Raw genomic sequence first — 21458 nt, forward strand, 5'->3', positions numbered from 1 at the left:
TATGTCAGGGCAAGTAAAAGATCCCACAAAATGATAATGAGGTGTTTCAAGGAGCAACCAGAAGGGGCTCACTTGAACTCTGCAATATAGTCAACAGAACACAATGATTTTATTCTAAAAAGGCTTTATTTGAGAGTGCAAAATGCATCACACATCTGTCATGTTTTAGTACCCTGTTTGAGCTATGCTACAATGGACGGATAATGATATTTTACAAAGATATAAAGAAAGCTAACTGGAAGAATTAACAAACAGCTTTAAAAAGACCGATTGAAGTTTTCCCTTGAGTAAAGAATGTGCTGATATTAACGGATTATTAAACTAAAGAAGTGGCCGGGACTATCAACTAGTGATTATGGACACTGGCCAAAGTCAGAGTCACTAGGCCAATAGATCTTATTGGGTCAACAATGACTCCAGTTCTGTCATGCATCCACATATTGATTGTGAAAATTACTCAAAGCAAACTTATTCTCGAATTTACCGAGTCAGTTTGCCGATCAACAAAAATGATCACAGCCGTGCCTATTCAAATCATTCTTGTGACATCTACTTTTTCTGGTCGGCCCTGGACTTGACAGGTGGCCGATACACATTGGATTTCTTTTGCTGAAAAACAGAAAGAGAGGAATGAAATTTCATGATGGTTAAGATTGCATTCTGACACCTGAAAATAAGAACATATTCATTCGACTGAAGAAGCTGTATGAAGCTTGCAGGGAAACGTTTCATACGAGAAACTTTCACAGATTTCATAACTTCAAAGACACCTCCACTCCTTATAAACCCAGACTCTTACAAGTTGACCAACAATAGATTGAAAACTTCTGAGGCACAAGTTGGTCAACTGACCCTTTCCTGGTAGCGCCTCTCATAGAAATCCATCTCTGACTCCCCGGGTTGACGCATCTTGGACTTGAGCTCCTGCTGCTCTCGGTCAGAGATCCTCAAGCCCTGGGTCCGCTTGACCATGTCGACCTCCTCGAGGTTAGCACGGAGGAACGGGTGGTCCTCACTTGTGATTGGCTGATTCAAGAAGGCCTTTGATGGCAGGGCTGAAAGAGCGATTCGGTCGGTAACTTATTGCATTGAAGTTGCCACGTAAATACTGAGTTGAGAGATGAGCGTCTGTCACTCAATGAGAACAAAAGTGCTATTGGCAATGTTTGTTTCTAATGCATCTCATGAAGAACTGGTCTAGATCCCAGACAAGCACCGATGTTAATTCTGAACAGTGGTATTGTCCATCGCACCACTTTGACAGACCTTTGCAATTGGCCAATCTAAAATGTCACTGTTTCTAACTGAAATGTGACAAAACATGACGCCCTCCTGCCCGACTGGGCGTCCTCCCTCCTGTCCGAGTAAGCATCCTCTCATCACCAGATGACAAGTCATTAAATCCAAATATTAATTGAATTATGAGCGTACCTTTACCACTCGGGTCCATCCTCATGTAGCCCTCAGCCAGAGATGAGAAGCCCGACAGACCGCCCATGGCCTGGTATGGGACGCCCTCCTGCCCGACCGGACGGCCTCGTTTCTCCCGCTCCTGTCGTGTCTCCACCACCATCTCATGTCTGTAAGCCGGCTCACCGCAGCCACAGGTGTAGGAACTCTTGAACCCAGCGCACTTGCATCCAGCTGAAACACCAGACAATACATTAGTTTGATGTTTGTAAGTCTCAGGATGGAAGGCAATAGCTGTTGTGAAGGACATGGGATGCAGACACCGGCCCAGCAGATGACCTTGTATGTTGAACAGTTGGGTGCCAACTGACTCGGCCTTTAGCCAGGAAAGAGAAGTCCATCGTGAATCCATGTGTAGGGTTATCGGGACATGTACATGAAATTATGAAATTGAAGACTTGTTCAACTTACACTTCTTGCACTTCATGAGGTTCGTCTCCGAATGTTCGTCCGAGTAATGTTTACATCCGCACCTGATTGGTTGAGAGCCATTCAGCGGGACGTAGCTGTACGAGTTACAGCGGCAGCCACGGACTTTGCACGGCTGAAGGATGGGGCGGGCTTCCGGGATTGCCTCAAAGTCTGTTTTGTGCTGCTTATATCTGGAAGAGAAGGTTTCGCTTTTGTCATTTTGTTAAAATTGGCATCCTGGACTTTTCGGGCTATCTGGGAGTGGCGCAGTAGATAAGACTGTTACGTCTGAGGTCACCAGTTTGATTCTAAGTCAGACTACAAACCTATGAGTACAGAAGCATGGCGTCTCTGGGCCAACCAGCTTGCAGTCGATACCAGTCGGTGGAGAATACCAGCTGACATACAGGCGGTTCTTTTGACGCTGAAATTATAACACCCAAATAAAAATATGTTGTGATATAGAATTTGACTTCGAGCTGATAAATTTTGCTTCCTTAAGGCCAGTGCTGAACTGGAACGAAAGGTTGGCAGTCCGACAGATTGGCTGCTGTAAACTGAGAATCTGAGATACTGTTAACTAGGTAATGTTCAAAACATTAAACTTGCTAATACATGTTTTTCTTTTTATTGTTTACATAGAGTTCTTAGATGATATAGATGAAAACCAGCAGAGTTCTATGCCTACCATTGGCAGAACTCTTCTCTGGTAGTCTTCAAAGTCCTCAGGTGACATCATGACACCCCCATCATCATCGCCAACAATTCTGAAAAGATTCAAAACGTATGTGATTGGGATGGTACGGAAGTTAAAGAAAACATCCAGCAAACAAGTGATTTTTAATCGCTGTGACCTGTGATTTTAGTAAATCGTCACAATCTTGGATGAGGGTTTGAGTGTCACACTTCGAGACAATCACAATCTGGACCAGTGTCTGTGTGTTTCACTTGGAGACAGTCACAATCTGGACGAGGGTTTGCTGGTGTCTCTCTTGGACTGGAGACAGTCACAATCTTGGATAAGTGTTTTGTTTGTTTCACTTGGAGACAGTCACAGTATTGAACTCGCTCCATTGAACATAAGTTAGTGGCATTTTTGATGACACACCATGTAGGCCTAGGCCTATTATCCACTCGGATCCGGATGATTTTTTTGGGCACACACTGTGACTGTAGAAAAAACAGACATCATTTTGACAGCAGATTTCAAGTCAATCAAAACCTACCTTCTGTATTCCAGATAAGCATCAACGTGTGCCCCCGCATCGGGGCCAAACTTAAGATGATAACTATCTCCTTGTGACATCTTGGACGGATTGAATTACGCAGAAAAACGAAATTATTTGAGGAAAATATCACTTTGTTTTCACAGCACCAAAGACCACCGGTGTCTCAGGTCACCAATGGGTGGCGCTGTTTATTTGTAAATAAAAGCACGTGACACAAATTTTAATTTACCACGTGCTAGCCTAGCAACGTGACCAGCTGGTCCGTCCCGTCAATACAGCGTCGTCTGACGGTGGCCAGTGGTACCAGGCTATCATTTAATGGGAACAAAAAAGCTTAGTTTACCAATATTCGTTTGGGAGATATAAATTGCATTTGGTGATCTTTAAATGAGCTTCTTATTATAGGCATATTATGAGAATTATTTTAGATGGCATTGAAAAATCTAATGGTTAACCCTTTCACTGCTAACGTTTATAGAGCCAGAGGTAATCCTGTTCTCCTGTGGCTGTGATGTGACGTCATCCTGGTCCTAGCACACCGTTGCCTGAAGGGGGACTATAGGCAGGAGCTTGGGGGTCCAATGGGGGTTATTATTATGATTATTATATTTCTTATATATTCCTGGTAGTACAAGCCTGAATAATTTTGATGTATTTTGAGATAAGAGAGACCCCTTGGCCCTATTGGCGACATGTGTAAAACTGAGTACCAATTTGAGCCCTACCTTAATGTTCTAAAAAACAGGGGGTTATTTTCAATAATGGCTAAGACTATACAATAATTATTATCATCAAGCATCAATATTATAGGCATGAAAGTTGTGGGTAAAAAGAACCTAAATCATCTTCGTAGCTTCACCAGATTTATTCATAAATTCTATGTCCGTGGGGCTCTGGAGGGCGGACTACAGGTCGAATTTCTTTATAGTTTTGGTTTTATCGATACCTGCTCCAAAACCAAACAGGATTTTAGGGGTACAGCATTCTCCATGAAGATTCTTCAGCAAAGTCCAATGGTCATTTTGAGGGTTCAACCTGGATAGGCCATATTTTGTTTCTGGATAGTTCTCATTCATACTTGGTAATGGTAATGCATTATTCCACGTGTCATAAGACGGCTGTCTTGATGAATCTTCATATGGTGGGATCTAATTTGGGCCCAGGTTTAAAAACTGACGTCCTGCCCGGTGAGAACCCTTTGGATTCTCTTCTGGATAATCACGGAGGATTTCAATCTATCGACATCAAGGGATAGTATATCCATGTATTTACCCAAGACAAAAATGGCCAGAACACAAGAGAGTGGGCAGGGTTACCTCGAAGGGGGTTAAGGGGCAACAGCTTTCATGAATCAAGGGGAGCTTGCCCCCCTTGAGTAACATCATGAAATGCTCAGAAAATACATCTCCAGACATGCAGCAAATTTATTCAGGGAAGGGCCATCAGACCACATACTCAATAGCTCATCTTCAACTTTCTTATGTTTTTTTCCCCACCCTTCTTCTGGCAGAAACTCTAATGAGGAAGCGGTTTCCTTTTGGACCCACACTTTCACTGAAAGATTTGACACAAACTAGGACTTCATGTATCAAAACTCAATTTATTAAAGTATCCAATATGGTGAAAATATGCGACAACTGCCTTTTAGAAATTCCTGAATCCTAGGTTTCATACAATGTTTCTATCAGTTGATGGTGATTTTTGCTCCCAAAGTTATCAATCAAAAGATTTCTCAAATTCCCTTTTCACGGAAGCTTGACTGTTTATCATAAACATTGTAATCACAGTGTACAAACGAGCATGCTATATTTTCAAAAGCATAGAGAATATTGTGCCTAGTGTGATAATGTTGCAAATTAAAATGTGCGGATAAGTTCATGGAATTGTACATTGTAATTAGAACACAAGTAAATCTACCACAGAAAATCTCGGGTAAATTTACTCAATAATTTGCAAGATACCATTGTGTAAACAAATTTTTGCCGAACAAAAATCACCATCGACTTAATACTTTGCAGCACTGAATATTGTACAGCACTGGAGCATACACCAAGAGCTTTTGCCTCTGAGAATACATCACAGTCCAAATAAGAAACCAACAAATTTGCTCCCAGTAAAAAAATTACAAAAGTATCTAGATGGGCATCCCATCCTCATTTTCAGTTTTATATAAATAAATTCTTCCAACGATACTGAATGAGACCTTCTTTGTAAATATCAATACTCCCAAAATTTCACATTTGTTGCGTTTAATTATCAATACCATAAGTAGGTGATGATTATCGAATCACCTTGTGCAGGGAGGCAGATGTAATCTGTCTTGGTTTTCCATAACACTTTGTGCATTCCATTTCAACCAATTTCTTAAAAGACCCTTGCCTGCATTCTACCTAAAGGTCTATATTCTAGTAATTCTCTAAATGTAGGAGTCACATTATTAAGAGGTAAAACACATCGCCATCGAAACAACCAAAAATAATCATTGGCACTTGAATATCATAAAGATGCATCTTCATTTTCTCAATTAAAGAGCGAACAGTCGGCTCAACCTAAGTACAAGCTCTGCAGGCAGGACACACTCTCTATCAAGGACACTGATTCAAGAACAAAATGGATAATTTTCATATGATTTGACCTCTGCTATCAGGACACCTCGGTATTACGGAGAGCATTTCACAGTCCCAAGGGTATCCCTAATAGAGAGATCATACTGTACAGTAGAAACTCTCTATAAGGGACACCCATTGGAACTGATTTATGATTTCCTTAATGGAGAGGTGTCCGGATAAAGGGTGTCCTGCTAACAGAGGTGTCCAATAAGGGAGGGTCCATTGCGACGTCTTTCAACTACATATTGTAGTTTAGTCACAATTTACTGTAATTTATTTTGACCAGTTTGTGTTACAGTAACGCACACACAAACTGGGTTCGTCACGAATTTGTTGTTTCCCAGATGAGCACCTCCTCAGGTGCAGTGGCTGAGTGAACTTTACCAAGTAACAGAGACGGACTCTGTCAATTTTGACAACACAGCTGAAATCACTACCATGAGTCGGCCAATATTTTTCTCCTACAGCAGCGATTCATCACATCAGCGGCAGAGACTGCCCTCGGAACCGAAATATGTCAAGTGGCACCAATTTCTATCAACAGAATAACAAAATTTACCATTTTAACCAAGAAATTGCAAAATTGTATAAATATACAAATAGTTAGTTGGCATGCAGTCGCAATGATTTCATTGCACCTAAATGAAATCATGTTAAATAGAAAAATTTCACATTTCATAATCTTGGGCCGTAAATACATTTAAGCATAGAATCCATGCAAATTCTACAAACGATAATACTAAATTCTAAATTCATATTCAAATGATTTTACATTTCATTTCACATTTGAATTCATATGTTAAGATGCTAAGGTAAGTTGGTACAATAATAGCCCCAGTACAATTATAGCTTCTGTGCGCATTAAAGGCGATATCGCCTGCTCCATATGCCCAATTATTTCCAGCGCCGCAGTTGGTATCAAAGCCAGAATGAATGAAACAGCCACAAGTTTTGGCACGACTCGACCGACCACGAGTTTCTGATTAAAACACTACTTAATCACGAGTTAACGCTTTAATTGTAAAAGGACTGTAAGTGTACCATTTTACCTTACTAATTTTTAAAGGGGAGTCAGTGCAACTTTTTTTGATTGAATGCTTTTGGTGGAGAGCCTGGTGCCCTCTGCCACCGGAATGATACCCCTGTCAAGAGTGTACAACTCCATATTGCAATGGTGCCTTCCACTTCCATGTGTTCAGGAAATGTAAACTTGAACATTTGAAATCAAAAAAATAAGCAGTGTACTTCCCCTTTAAATAAGAACACCAAAACAAGTTCAGCTCTAGTCTATCATGTCTATAATATGTACAGGTCAAAAATCTTAGTAAATATCTGCGTTAGAAACTACTTTCTTGTGTACAAAAGTCAAGCCAGGTTAAAAACAATAACAGCCAGTACAATACAACAACCAGTTATTTCTCTGTAATGTTAATCCATTCACCAGATACTGTGGCTTTCCTGTTAAGAACTCAACCGGCATTGCAAGGAATGTGACAGGGTATGCCGGCAAGTCAGGTCGGGGCACCTAGACACAATCACCAAGAACAGCACCTCTCAATGAAATTCGACATGACCAACATCCATGTAAGCCATTTGGTATCGACCCACAAATTTTTTTGGAACTAGTTTAGAATCCCCGATCACACCCAAAAAAAGGTCATCGGTTGACTAACCAAGCACCACTATTGAATGGATTTATAGTTGAATGCGATCAAACTACGTCATTTCCGATCGGGGATTCTAAAGTTTAGCCATTTTTTGTCAGCTCAGCTCACTGCAGCATGTCAGACCACAATTTATACAAGTCATTCCCCTAATGTTATTTAGAATGCATCACAGACAGAAACTGCTTCCTAGGTTTCTGGTAAAGTGTTATCTATTGTCGTACTTTCCCCGTCTCAAAGCACAATCTAGTGAATGAACTAAGCATACAGAATATCTTTTACCTGAGAATTCCTACACATAAGTTTTATACAAGTCTTAACCAAACTAGAGCAATTCTAAAACATGCTTCCCCAAGCTGCCAAAAAGGATGAAAGGCGAAAAGAATTTGCTCCAGCTTGGCTTCGGACCGAGTCAAACATGACTCAACTATACTCTCAGTTCTTCAAACCCTGCAGTCGACAAACGTACGCCGAGATAAATTTATAACCAAGTTCAATAGACAGGTAATACAAAACATGACTCCTTGTCAAATAACCATTATTCTCTTCAAAAGCAGCCAATTGCAGATATACATTTTATTTGGGCAAAGTCTAGTTTCTAGGTCAGTTGCTCCTTGAATCACATCAGTCTTGTGTTGAGAACAACCAGAAACCTCAGCAATTGAGTCTTGCGTATGTGTGCCAACTACTAGCTCGAAGCTGTAAATTCAATGACCAACACGGGTTGCTTCCTGACCAAGCCATTCAGGTCTAGGATGAGTCGATTCCTGGGCCAGCCATGGAGGAACAAGACAGGTTGGTTCCTGACCCAGCCACTGAGGACCAAGACAGGTCGCTTCCTGACCCAGCCACTGAGGACCAAGACAGGTCACTTCCTGACCCAGCCACTGAGGACCAAGATGGGTTGCTTCCTGACCCAGCCACTGAGGACCAAGATGGGTTGCTTCCTGAGTGACCCAGCCATAAAGGACCAAGACAGGTTGCTTCCTGACCCAGCCACGGAGGACCAAGATGGGTTGCTTCCTGAGTGACCCTGCCATAGAGGACCAAGACCGGTGGCTAGGACCAAGATGGGTTGCTTCCTGACCAAGCCTTTCAGGTCTAGGACGGGTCGCTTCCTGGGCCAGCCATGGATGACCAAGACAGGTTGCTTCCTGACCCAACCACTGAGGACCAAGACAGGTCGCTTCCTGACCCAGCCACTGAGGACCAAGATGGGTTGCTTCCTGACTAAGCTACTGAGAACCAAAACGGGTTGCCTTCTATCTTGACAGGCTCAATCACCGCTGCCAGTTGTCCCGATGTCATGTTTGGTCCATCTTATCATGCGGACCTTTGGAAGAGTTTGGCGCGTTCCCCGGCTGTCGATTCGGATGAGGTTGAGGTTGAGTATAACTATGCATCATCTGCATCACCAACTGCTGCTGGTGTTCCTGTGACGTCGGCGTCATCATCATGTGACCTGATGATGGGTGCCGGGAGCGTTGGTGAGCTGCGCCCGGGCTCGTGGATGTCATCGGACCATTTTCTGGCGGGTGGCGAGGTGGGTTGGCACCGGCACCTATAAAAGTCGAAATTGTACTTTTTTAGGGAGGGAAGGGGTTACGGCCAGAACCCACAAGGTGTGTGAAGGGGGAGGGGGCCTGAAAAATTGGTTGTTAGGTGCATACGTATTTATAGACGGCCCCTCACACTGATCAGCCCCTCTATTTGGCTGACAATGATTGGTACTAAGGATTATTCTCTCAAAACTCCAATGCATATTTTTCTAAGGGAGCAAATATCATACTTGGTGAAGGAAGGAAGATGGCAATGGTTGGGCCATGTGCTCCGAATGCCTGCAAACGCATTGCCAAGGAGAGCACTCACATGGAGACCACAGGGGAGACCGAATAGAGGCAGACCAAGAGAGACCTGGCGGCGTTCCATGGCAAAGGAACTTCAAGAGAAGGGCCTAACGTGGGAGGCAGCCAGACAGCGAGCAGCCAACAGACTTGAGTGGAGGACCCTGGGGAACGCCCCATGTGCCACCTAGGGCACGAAGGGTCCTAAGGAAGGAAGGAAGGAAATATCATACTTACTACTTGGGCTATGGTTGACATGGTTCTGTATGGGGGTGTGAGTTGCTGATGCTGGACTTCGACTGTGAGAATGACTGGTATGGCCGCTACCGCTAGTCATGTCCTGAAAATAATCATAGAAATTTTAATCTTTTTTTTCTTCTGCATTTGCAATAGGGTCAAGTTCTATCCTTGTGAGAGAACTCAGGACTGTATTTCTGGATGGACCTACCTTTGATGCTGCACCATCTATTGGTAGCACGTTATTAACCCTCGGACTACGCGTAATACTGCCGGCCTCGGGCGAGGCATGATGCGACCCAGGATTGCTCGAGTGGGAGTTTGCCGAATTGAGCGGCAAGGAGAGTCTGGCATTGATGGCTAGGAGGTGATCGCGTCGCTGAACCAGACTACTGATGTGCTCCTCAAGGCGTTGGTTCTCGGCGCGGAGCTGGTTCAGGCAGTTCAGTAGAGACGCAACTGGAAAGGGGAATATTAGATCAATAAACTCATTCAAAGCCATCACTGTGAGAATCCCACCTTTTAGATATTCCCGTTTGCACAACGTTTGAAATCATGAAAAAACAATTTTCTCAATTTGCAAAACTGAAGGAGTGAGATAGAAGTTTTTGACGGCGTACGTTAGTTGACTTACTATCAAAGTGCTGCGCCTGCTCCATGAGAAACTGTGAGCCTTGCTCCCACTGGCGCTCCAAGAGCTGCTCTAAAGTGGCAGGGAAAGAATTTCTGCAAATATAAATAGAACTAGAGCAATGTCGATTGCAAGGCCATCGCAAATCTCCCCGCTTTTGATAAGCAGGAACGTTGAGAACGAAATTTTAAGGGAGTTGTGCACTTCAGTGGAGGAGTACCAAACATGTACCAAAGTTTGATATGGTATGTTGAACGGTCTAGGAGGAGATATCAGTTTCGGACAGAGATAATTAATTTGGTTTCGTAATGGCAAACTTCAGGCAAACCACATGACGCCATTGAACGCCCTTTGTTTGACGGGCAGATATGACGCACATCTGCCCCATTCATGTCAATAAATTATTTGTCTTTAAAACTTACGATGCGTGATCACCCGAGCCCCCCATCCGCGGCGATAGGATGTTCCTTGTCGGCCGCAGAGGACCAGAATAGAAGCCGTTCTGTAACGTCGAGTCCGAATGTAGCGAAGACAATCCTGCAGAATAAAGCACCACTTTTAATTCTACTAAATCGCCCTGCAGAGTAGCAATTCAAATCGCTGCGATGTGCAATTTCAGTCACATGCGGCAATAGTTGGGGTCATCGCAGACTGCAGTGACCTGCTTGCGGAATGTGTATAAATGATTGACAATGTTTGGGGAAGAACGAAGGCAGCACCATCTCTCTGGAAACAGCCCCAGAGTTCCCCTAATTACTATAGGATACTTGGTGAAACTAGCAAAGCACAACTGGAGCTTGCTGGCAAATATACAAGTTCCATTGCGGGGTAATGAATATTAGGCCCGATAAATGATATGGATGGAAATAAGTAATAATTATATGGATATGAATTAATGACCGACAATGTTTGGGGAAGAACGAAGGCCACACCATAACTCTGACCACAGCCCCAGAGTTCCCCTTAGTACTATAGGATACTTGGAGAAAACACCAAAGCACAACTGGAGCTTGCTGGCAAATATACAAGTTCCATTCCGGGGTAATGAATATAAGGACTGATAAGTGCTATAAAAAGTAAATAAATGATTGACAATGTTCGGGGAAGAACGAAGGCAGCACCAAAACTTGGGCGACAGCCCCAGAGTTCCCCTAATTACTGTAGGATACTTGGTGAAACTAGCAAAGCACGACTGCAGCTTGCCAGCTTAAAATACAAGCTCCATCTGATGAAGGGATGAAATGTCACAGAAAGTATGAGTACTGATGATGACTTGATACCATGTGATCAATGTTGTGCTTTGGAAACGAGAGTAGGGGGTTAAATTAGGCGATGTTTCAGGTAGAAAGGGTCAGGTGATGTAGAAAATGGCGGTGATTTTATATACCTGATATATTCTGTTCTTGACTGAAGATTAGGCCAGTGCCGGGGACACTTGTAGATTCTGGACAAGATGGTGAGGAAAAAATATGTAAATGATGATGGGGAAAAGGAGGATGTGGGTTATGGGATGTGTAACTTGACAATCGAGAATTGGCCACTGGGGCAACTCCTGTCACAAGTCACAGCAGCTCTAAAGAATGAAATGAATGAGCGGGAAATGACAGGGAGATTTGTCACTGAAAACTTGCACATTATTTGAAATTCATAACAAACTCAAAGCATTGGGAAAGGTCCAGCAGCATTCTGAAAGTGTGAAGACTGGTCGTGTAGTGAAACTTCATGATGAGGATGACATGACAAGGATTTTACAGATGACAGTTTCACAACTCCAAAAGTGGAGACCACTTCTGGCTGACGATGGGAAGGATGCTGGACCCACCTGATCTTTGTCCAGGAAGTGAAGACGCCGGCGTGGCGGTTGCCGACAAGCTCATCATCGAGGGCGGACTACCATACTCTCGGCTTTTGCTACAAGACAATAAATAAGGTTAGTGTCCTCACATCAAACAAATCACTGACAAGGGACAGCAGAGTCTTATATACTGTAAACCCTAACATTTTCGCTGTTGCCTTTTTGCAAATGCACTCAGTCGACTCTGGTTCTCACCACCTCAATTTCGTACCGCTTTAACCACCTCACCTTGACTTCCGCCTCCGTGCCTTCTTGTTCGGACTCGGCGGTCCATTACCGCCCTCCTCAGCAGCCTTGGCGGCCAACATGTCCTTGACCTGCTTACTCAGATTGAACTGACTGGTTGCTGCTGCTGCTGCTGCCTTCAGCGCGGCCTTCTCTGCTTTCTTTGCCTTCTTTTTCTCAGCCTTTTCCGACGATCTGAAAAGCAATTTCTGGATTGTTAAATGTAATTTTCGAAATGAAATGGCCAGGGCCATTGTGCTCACCTCATGTGGAGGAAAGATGGATAAAGAGCATGGTATTGTGTCATGTAGTGTTAGGTTTGATGTAGGTCCAAGCAATTACAATTTCCCCAAAATGGCCAATTTACATAACATTCGACCTCTGTGACCTTGAAAAGTAGGTCAAATCAAAGAAGACCCGGGTGACACATTGAATGGTTGTTAGAAGTAGATGTACCTATGATATAAAATTGGTGCCAATCGGGCAAGTCATTACTAGGAATAATGGCATTTTGAAGAATTTATGATTTGGCCCCCTCCCTGGATGCCAAACGGCAAATCAGATCGCACCAAACTTCGGTACCTGAGATCATCTGACCAAGGGGTACATGTTTACTTAATTTGTGATCAATAGTCATTGCAGTTAAGAAACGTGCCATAGTTACGGCCTGACGGCGAATTTACGCCATTTGACCTCTGTGACCTTGACAAGAAGGTCAAATTAAAAACCTGGGTGACATATACTGTATGGTGGTTAGATGTACCCATGATATCAAATTGGTGGCAATCGGGCAAGAAGTTAAGGAATAATCACATTTATAAGGTTTTTGGATTTTGCCCCCTGGTGGTCAAGTGGTGAATCATATTGGACCAAACTTCGGTCCCTGAGATCAACTGACTAAGGGGTAAATGTGTACCAAATTTGGTATCAATAGTCATTGCAGTTTAGAAACGTGCCATCGTTACATCCTAACGGCCAATTTACACCATTTGACCTCTGTGACCTTGAAAAGGAGGTCAAATCAAAAACCCGGAGGATATATGATGCACCTTTGCTAGAAGTACCTACCATATTTTTTTCAAAATTTCCCAACTACTATTAAGGGAGATATTGCATATTTTCACTTTTAACGTTTGGCCCCCTGGTGGCCAAACCATGAAACGAATCGGACCGAAACTTGGTCTCCAAGGTGTCATTACATAAGGGTACATGTGTACCAAGTTTCAACTCAATAGCTCTAACAGTTACGAAACGTGCCCTGCTAACGGACGACGGCGACGGCGACGACGGCGACGCCGCCGACGACGACGACGACGACGACGGACGACGGACGCCACGGTATGGGATAAGCTCACCTCTGCTAAGAGGTGAGCTAAAAATGAAAAAACTATCAATTACAATTACAATTACATTCCATTACAGTGCATATCAACAATTCAAATTCAAATACAAAATATCCAGCTCACCTCGACCTTGACCTTTTTGCTGGCCTTTCTCCACTCAATGGCGTCGTAACCGGTTTCATGGATTCAGATGAGCCGGATTTGGACAAGTCCGTATTCGGGTAGTTCCCCTTCAGGAACGATTCAAACGTATTTGAAAAAGACGTCTGAGGAAGCACCGTGGATGATGATGTCGTCGCCAAGTCAAATGTTGTCGCTGTAGTTGCCATGACAGCATTGGTAACCATAGGAACAACAGCATCAATGGCTATGGACTCCGTCGTCGTACTCGGTGTCAATACTTTCGGCACTGTGTCCGGAAGTCCGGGGTTTATTTCCGTTTCATCACTTTTCATTTCCGATGACGAACTGAAAACACTATTTTTTCCTTCAAGTTCCGCTGTGTCTGTCGACATAGAACTAATACTGTCCGACCGGTTTAAACTGGAGCGTGTTTTAACTTTCTCTCTCTTTCCCTCCAACTTTACATCATTATCTAAACAGTTTGTCAGGACTGGGGAATTGGTCAAAGTCGTCTCAACAAAGTTGGCAGTTGTGAATTTCGCCGTGAACGATTTTGGCTTTTTTTCTGAATCGCTGGCAGAGTTGCTCGGCGATGGTGCGACTGGTGTAGGTGGTGTAGCAGGTGTAGCAAGCGCAGTCAGTGGTGCGGTTGTTGTTGCTGGCGGTTCAGCTGGAGACGACGCTACCGTGGTGACCGTCGATGTTGTCGGGGTCGTCATACGTGTCATCACGACCTTGGGATCTCGCGGCTGAAATGAAAACGGTAACAGCAAGAATTAGTAGGTTTTTTAAGTTTTGCTTCATAGCATTGCGTGAACAATAGCAAACAGGACATTCCCATTGTTTTATGTAGGAGTATAACGATGCTTACCCTTGCTATGCCAAGCTGTGGTTTCTCCTTCTGTTTCTCAGGGGTACTCTCTGGTGTGCTGGCAGCTGACGAGACGGGTTTGAATGCCGGGATCGTCTTGATGTGGCTATCCTTCTTCTGCAAATATGAAACCGATTTTCCAACAAAGAATTTCTGTAGGGAGGGATGCATTTTCATTCTGTGGTCACTGTGGTACCAACTGATATTAGATATTGTATTGCCTTGTGATGTACAAGTAACTTTTTCCACAACTGTAACCAAGCCCATGCAGTGTCTTGTCAGTTAAGTGCAAGACCCATATAGAGCTAATCTAAATCCCTTTGAATAGACTAGCGGTCAGTCCCTATGGACATCACATGTATCAACAACATAGACGTCTGCTCCAACATACCAGTTTTTTGTAGTGGTAAGCACAATAACCGCAATACTTGACGTTATCCGTGTAGTTGCCCTGTTCCTCACAGAGTAGACCCTGAGCTTGTGCACTGAAAAAAAAACAACACCAATGCAGATACCAAAACAGAGGAGGAAGTCATGAGATCGGAATGACTGATAGGTTTGGTCAGCGATAATTGTCCTTGGAAATGCCCGGACTTGCAAAACATGCCTCTTAAACAGTTTTTTGTTGTCCGATTTCGAAAATTTAAAGTTCTACAGAGAGCTTAAGCATAGTTCTGGCCACTTCTGCTGTGAAATTGAACCTTTTTTAGGAGGGGAATCAGATATCCTCCAAATTCGGAAATGTCTCCTCCGCGTACTTACCACGTGACATGAAAGTGTTGTTTACAGCCGTTTTTATTGCACTGCATGCAGGCACCACTCGCTGCTCGGCTCTCACGCCCCTGCTCCTCACAGATGTAACAAACCTGAAAGAAAAAGTTTACTTCTGTCAAATTGTTACAAATCTTACAATAATGATTTACGATTTCATAATTGATAGGATAGGATTCTATTCGAACTCAATGTCACAACCTACCTTGTTGAATCGGTCGTGTGGAACGGAAGCAATGATAATCGGCTCCATGGTCGAGACGTTACCAAACCGCACCTCTGGAATATAGAGGGCGCATACCACATGGGCCCAACCTAAAATTGAAAAAGTACAAATTGCAAACCTGCAGAAGAAAGTGGACGAGATATTTTGTCATAAACGATATTGCCAACTCAAAATTAAGAAACTTGTACACCGCTGAAGAAAGCAACGCTGGTTTGTTTTTTTTACAGATGAAGATTTTCCGTATAGGCTAACAATTCATCACGAATCTTGGCTAATAAATTCCTTGATTTTCAATCAATGCACTATTCATTAATGTAGCATCTTTCAATTCCTGGATGCCAGAGGCGTTATTTGAGTACAAAGTTGACATGTCTTGTCATCAAGGCAAACAGAGCTACATGACTTACCTTCCAAGCACAGGAAAGTAATCTTAAATTTTTCTAAAGGAAGAACAAAATACGTCCCAGTTCTCTGGCTCAATAGACGTCACAGTCAAGTAAGACACAATTGATTAAGTATGTTTGGCCTTTCGCACGATCTGACTCCGATCTGAGGGGAGTTCAGACAGACTGGGATGAACATTCAACCCACACTCCGTGCAGCAATAACAATAACATGCGTTCAATTATAGTATACAATTTGAGTATGTTTTAACCTGTGACGACTCTCCAGCAAGAACCCTGTACTTGTATTTATTGGTAAGAGACATGTACAGACCGTTAGCTCCTTTGGAGTTTTTGAGTTCACGAAACTCACCACCATTATCCGTCCTCTTCAACGCGCCGTCCTTTGAAGGACACAGCTCACATTTCTGAAGAAAAGAAAAAAGGGGATCAGATATTCACTTTCGAATGTACAAAAACAAATCTTGTTTGCTCTGCCATCACCAATGACCATCATCATCAGCAGCCAGGTTGTTAGGTGGGTGCATTGTATCTTTCACTAACTCACATCGTTGGTCAGATGTCAGGGACATAGATGTAATGTCAATACCACCTTTTCCCACCAGGTTCAATCTCCTCGGATATCTCATAGGCCTACGTTGGACGGGGGCTGCACAGTAGTTTGCAGCAGGAGGAAGTGGTATCATTCTATCACATCCTTATCACCAATGAAATTTCGCCTCGGCAATGCTGGCGAGAACAATCTATCCAATTGCCGACTGATGGATGTCCGATGGCTGTGCAGCCATTCACATTGGCCATTATAATGAATTTACGCGGTGACTGTGCAGGTGCATGTAGGCCTATGATGAACCGGCTACGATGTACCGGTATGGCGGGAAGTGCTGTCGCCACCAAGGGACCGTGAATTGTACAATTAACCATACGTTTCAATGCCAGCTAAACAAGGTGTGACAAGTTCAACACGCCACCAGGACTTAGTTGCCCATCAAGCCAGGCCAGGGATTATTAATTTGAAAAAAGACCCTGGGAGGACGGGGACGAGGTTGAACCAACATACCACTCTTGCAACTCTCTCTTGGGACTCGCATTTCCGACAAAACCACGGTCCAGTGGGCACTTGGACAATACCATAGCAAGCTGCAAATAATAAGGAAACTATTCAACATATTCGCCGAAGCATCGAAACTATCTTAGCATGCCTAAAACGGGCAAAAATCTAGCATTTTGAAGAGTGGTCGCGGGACTTTCCGACTTGCCTTGATGCACGGCCACACAACAACCGTGCCCATCACAGTAAACAAGAGGGTTCTCCGCCCAGCCTCGCTCATCTGAACAAACGCAGCAACCTCCAACCATCTCCCTCATTTTTCCATCAGATTGAATTATTTGTCTGCCCGAAAACGATGAATAAATCCATCATTTTCTCGACAAATTTCGAAAATGTACAAAGAATCGCACTCAACATGCGAGGTTACTGCGCATGCGTAGAGTCAGAACCGGAATTCTGGGAAGCCAAACAAAAGTCACAAGGACAATCTGGATAAATCCACATTGTCACAAGGACAATCTGGGTAAACCCACATTTTGGATGGATAGGTGGCACTACACAGTGCGGAGGACGGCGTCAAGGGCAGTGTCAAATAGGCCCGCGCCCCGGGCAACGGACACGAGGTAGTCTTTCAGTTCCTGCTGAGGCCTAATCATACATCATAGGCACCATTGGCCTATTCTCTGCAGGAGATATCAATATGGATACCACAAGTGGATTCAATATCGACTGTTGCGAGATATGAGTTGTGATATGATATTGTGGCGGAGGTTGTGACAGACTCCTTGGTTGTGACATTGTCTTCATATAGTGGGCCCATCGCTGGGACTGCAAAATTTCCAGGACCTGCGTTTTCAAATGACCATCAGCCCAGGAATTAGAAGTCGTCACACAGAACACAAAATAGTGCAGATAATAACAAAAATACTACAATTTGTTCTTGAGCTGAATGTGATCTTTTATTCAATAAACACAACAGGTTCTCCGAGTGTGGGTTGAAATATTGGTCTACCGTAACAAAACGTTTTTTTGTTTCATATGTAACTTCATCATAACTTCTCAACCTCCCACTTTCAGGAAAAAACAAGCATCCATCTGCTGACTTTCTGAAGTTTTCGCAAATTATAACAAAAGGCAATAAAACTAAAATTTTGCAATTTACAGCAAATCAGTTCCCCGATATACTTTCATGGCACACAACATCAAATTTAAGATGGATCAGTAATGCACATCTACCAACAACGTCTTTTTCAACAAATTTACAAGGATTCATACATGTATATCACCAAGTATGGATTAAAGATCAACATTCAGTTGTATGAGAGGTAAATGAGCTTCCACTAAGAATCGCAAATTAAAACATCTAGTAAAATGTGTTTATAATTACAACAGTAAGTAGAAATCTATATCACTCAGCTAAGCATACCTCTCAAGCGTTCTCAAACAAAACTCAAAATGATTTAAAATGTTTGTATCCATAAATAGTTCTTAATTTCTGCACTAGATGTCCTCTTTTCGTCAAGAATTGTACACCAATATCTTGGGTTGTGAACTTCGTATATGTGGTGCTCCGTACAACTCCCCTGCTCGTTTTAAGAAAGCATTGACCATCGTTTTAACAACCTCATCGAAAAAGATGTGCGCAAGATTCGAGTGTAAGAGGCTGCGAAATTCAAAGGTAACCTGAAATAAGGAAACAAAATGGAATATTAGAATATCTGAATATGGGAAAATTTTACAGCACATCAAGTTCAAGACACAATTCCAAGGGTCAAACAAGAGGATTCACAATACAGGCTTTCACTCAATGAACAATTGTACTTAGAGAGAAATCTAATCAACAAGTTTTAGGTGTGTTGGGCTGTTATATCAGATATACAATTCCAAGAATCAAACAGGAGGATTCACGATACAATAAGTGATTCCACTAAAAGACCAACTGTACTTACAGAGAAGTCTAATTTACAAGTCTCGGGTGTGTTGGGCAAGCCGGGACTGAATCTCCATGTGGTGTCAAGAAGGTTGAATATCCGACCATCAGTACAGACCGACTGGAAGAAAACATGCATCATGAGTAGTATTCAGTTGAATATGAATCATTTTGAACTTCCAGCTCTTAGGGTCAACGCACCAACCATTAGACCAGAAAGGAAATCCTCCGTGGCTGGCGGGTTAAGTCGTACCATATAACTGGGGGTGCAGTACAAGAGATTACAATGAACATACTTACAGCAACAATACCCAGTCTTACCTTTACTAAGTGAGGCTTAACCATTGTCACTGTCGATACATATTTTTCTAGTAGTGGAGGGAACCCGACCGTTATCTGAGCCTTGCATTGTCCCTGTCTTATTTCACTAATCGTCGATTCCTTGCACCATGGGACGAAATGTTTATAGTTCTCGACATCCTTCACAACATTGTACATCTGTTCCATGGAATACCTGCAATAACAGAGTACAAGTATGAAAGTCTAAGTGAAGGAAACAAAGGGAAGGATGTACTTGTCCCAAAAAGGCAACAGGCAAGTTTGGCAAATCCCAATGCCATTTTCTGTGCATCTTGAATTTGTCCGAATCTTGCTAATATATGGGCATTTAACCCCAAAATCCCTATCGTTTTTTGGGCTTTCCCGATGTTCTGAAAAAGACCAATTCCCCTTCCATCTACCAGTCATGTGTAGTTTACAACATTTTGTCATAGTTTACCTTTAGACCTTTCCTGGCTTTAGACGCTTTGTCTAAGTCTGATGACAGACGTGGCTGCACACTAAAGATCACTGGCAAACCCAAAGAACTGCTCTAGTGTCGTGAAAGTGACTTCTAGTTTAAATTCTAAAATTATAATTCAGTCTGACACTGATGCATGGCATGCTTACCCTAATAACCTTCTCTCAGAGTACTCCTTTCTCCTCGAAGCTTTAAAGGGGTTCAACGAGGGAAGCTTGAAGTCTCTCTCCTGCGAGATTTGAACCCGGTCCTTGACCTCCAGGAGTGAAGACCCTTGCGGACTTGGTAGCTCATTAGTGAGGTGTGACAGACATCTGTGGAAATAAGAAAACAGTCTGTTTAGTTCTAATAGATCTATATCTTATGACAGCTTTGGAATGCACTGCTATAGATCCATGGACTTGATTGGGAACAACGTTTACAACATTAGTGTTGGCCGTCGTCATGTCACCTTGCATTTTTACATTACTGTAATGTGACGAGACACGACGTCTTCGTAAACGTTGTTCCCAATCAAGTGCATGGATCTATATTCTAAAATACCTTGGTACCGTAAAGTCAACTTTTAAATGGAAAATGCATAAGCCTCGTTCTGAGAGCGGAGTGTTTTGGACACGCAACCAAGATGCTCTACCAAAGTTCCCTCGGGTTGCACTAAAATGTGGAAACCATGCACACGTCACGTCAAAGGAATTTCACCTCACTTCAGAAGTTTGAGGCTCTCAAAACACTGCTTCAAACACAAATCAGTCAAGGAAGCATCAACCACCCTAAGTTTTTTAATGAGCACTACACATATTTGCCGAGAAAAACGCTCCAAATAGCCCATTTGCGCGGATTTTAGCATCACTTGAGCGAGCCGATGCGGAATTCCTATGCGCGCTAACATAATGTAAACAACGGCGCTACCGGCGCTCCGACCGGGCCGGCGATGGATGGAATTTGCCAAATTCGCACATATTCAAGTTATTTTCGTGGCCTATCTTTTTAAGTTTGAGGTATTTTAGAATAGAAATTGAACCCTCGGCTTCGGACCTTGGTTGAGTTACCAAGACACTCTCGGGTGGAGCTAAAATTTCGTCCAAACCCTCGCCTGTCGGCTCGGGTTTGGACTGTATTTTAGCTCCACCCTCGAGTGTCTTGGTAACTCAACCAAGGTCCTCCGCCTCGGGTTCAATTCCTTAAGTCTTAAGTTTAGTATTATACCAAATCCTTGCTGCACTTCAAACCCTTAAACTATCATCTTGACCTCAAGATGAGGTCACACTACATTTACACAGTACTTTAGTGTGTGTACTGTGTACAGTGTAAAATGCACAGGGCAAAAATTTACACAACTCATCTCCACATATAACAGCCAAAATTACATCAAGGCGGTGTTTTACCTTGCCTGATCTCTCGCTCCTACATTTAATCGTAAAGAATAAACCAGATTACGGGTGAATTTCGAAAGATTTCGAGGACTAGCCATTCATTATATCGTTTTATTTCTCCCTTATCTAATTTTCTGACAATCAATTTCAGTTCGTTACGTAACCATTGGTGGCAGCACTGTATTCGACTACCACAACCATCGAGAAATCCCCAAAAATGACGTCATTAAAGAGAGGATTCCCAAAATTCTACAAGGGCTTGTGAGAAAAACTATAATTATTTCAAGAAAATTTTCAAACTCGAACGCTTCTAAATCACAATGATTGAACTTAATGAAATATTTCAGAAGCAATTTCTCATAAATTCTAATGAGTTATAATAGTGTTAGTAT

At 42.9% G+C, this 21458-nt stretch overlaps 3 protein-coding genes across 6 annotated transcripts; all 3 read right to left on the bottom strand.

The window, feature by feature from the left end:
• Positions 1-107: 107 nt before the first annotated feature.
• LOC135500388 (protein FAM221A-like) lies at positions 108-3270 on the bottom strand. Its single transcript, XM_064791831.1, has 7 exons — positions 3108-3270; positions 2570-2648; positions 2208-2305; positions 1882-2072; positions 1432-1644; positions 853-1055; positions 108-609 (listed from the first exon to the last, which is right to left on the bottom strand). The coding sequence occupies exons 1-7, from the start codon at positions 3185-3187 to the stop codon at positions 550-552; spliced, it is 924 nt and encodes a 307-aa protein (XP_064647901.1). The 5' UTR covers positions 3188-3270; the 3' UTR covers positions 108-549.
• Positions 3271-4690: 1420 nt separating this feature from the next.
• On the bottom strand, positions 4691-17385 carry LOC135500293 (protein AF-10-like). 4 transcript variants are annotated; one of them, XM_064791658.1, is made up of 16 exons: positions 17173-17385; positions 16974-17053; positions 16269-16320; positions 15489-15598; positions 15275-15378; positions 14904-14997; positions 14513-14629; positions 13642-14390; positions 12179-12370; positions 11918-12006; positions 11483-11539; positions 10518-10632; positions 10099-10190; positions 9676-9923; positions 9465-9567; positions 4691-8944 (listed from the first exon to the last, which is right to left on the bottom strand). In XM_064791658.1, the coding sequence occupies exons 1-16, from the start codon at positions 17279-17281 to the stop codon at positions 8688-8690; spliced, it is 2568 nt and encodes an 855-aa protein (XP_064647728.1). In that variant the 5' UTR covers positions 17282-17385; the 3' UTR covers positions 4691-8687. The 4 variants fall into 4 exon arrangements, with proteins under 4 accessions (XP_064647728.1, XP_064647726.1, XP_064647725.1 ...); XM_064791656.1 differs by having other exon boundaries at positions 16266-16320; XM_064791655.1 differs by having other exon boundaries at positions 16227-16320.
• Positions 17386-17909: 524 nt separating this feature from the next.
• Positions 17910-21217, bottom strand: LOC135500429 (coenzyme Q-binding protein COQ10 homolog B, mitochondrial-like). Its single transcript, XM_064791892.1, has 5 exons — positions 21079-21217; positions 19843-20007; positions 19216-19408; positions 18914-19015; positions 17910-18647 (listed from the first exon to the last, which is right to left on the bottom strand). The coding sequence occupies exons 1-5, from the start codon at positions 21162-21164 to the stop codon at positions 18483-18485; spliced, it is 711 nt and encodes a 236-aa protein (XP_064647962.1). The 5' UTR covers positions 21165-21217; the 3' UTR covers positions 17910-18482.
• Positions 21218-21458: the final 241 nt, after the last annotated feature.

The sequence above is a fragment of the Lineus longissimus genome, chromosome 16 (genome assembly GCF_910592395.1).
Source record: "Lineus longissimus chromosome 16, tnLinLong1.2, whole genome shotgun sequence".
Lineage (NCBI taxonomy): Eukaryota > Metazoa > Nemertea > Pilidiophora > Heteronemertea > Lineidae > Lineus > Lineus longissimus.

Excerpts from the sequence above, each read along its gene's own strand:
- LOC135500429 (XM_064791892.1), bottom strand. The coding sequence starts at position 21,164 with ATGGCTAGTCCTCGAAATCTTTCGAAATTCACCCGTAATCTGGTTTAT. Across the intron at positions 19,409-19,842 it reads TCTGAGAGAAGGTTATTAGG|GTATTCCATGGAACAGATGT; the intron begins GTAAGCATGCCA and ends CTGTTATTGCAG. Across the intron at positions 18,648-18,913 it reads CTTGTAAATTAGACTTCTCT|GTTACCTTTGAATTTCGCAG; the intron begins GTAAGTACAGTT and ends TCCTTATTTCAG.
- LOC135500293 (XM_064791655.1), bottom strand. The coding sequence starts at position 17,281 with ATGAGGGAGATGGTTGGAGGTTGCTGCGTTTGTTCAGATGAGCGAGGC. Across the intron at positions 14,998-15,274 it reads CAACACTTTCATGTCACGTG|TGCACAAGCTCAGGGTCTAC; the intron begins GTAAGTACGCGG and ends TTTTTTTTTCAG. Across the intron at positions 9,924-10,098 it reads GCAGGCGCAGCACTTTGATA|TTGCGTCTCTACTGAACTGC; the intron begins GTAAGTCAACTA and ends TCCCCTTTCCAG.
- LOC135500388 (XM_064791831.1), bottom strand. The coding sequence starts at position 3,187 with ATGTCACAAGGAGATAGTTATCATCTTAAGTTTGGCCCCGATGCGGGG. Across the intron at positions 2,649-3,107 it reads GCTTATCTGGAATACAGAAG|AATTGTTGGCGATGATGATG; the intron begins GTAGGTTTTGAT and ends GAATCTTTTCAG. Across the intron at positions 610-852 it reads AGAGGCGCTACCAGGAAAGG|CAAAAGAAATCCAATGTGTA; the intron begins GTCAGTTGACCA and ends TCTGTTTTTCAG.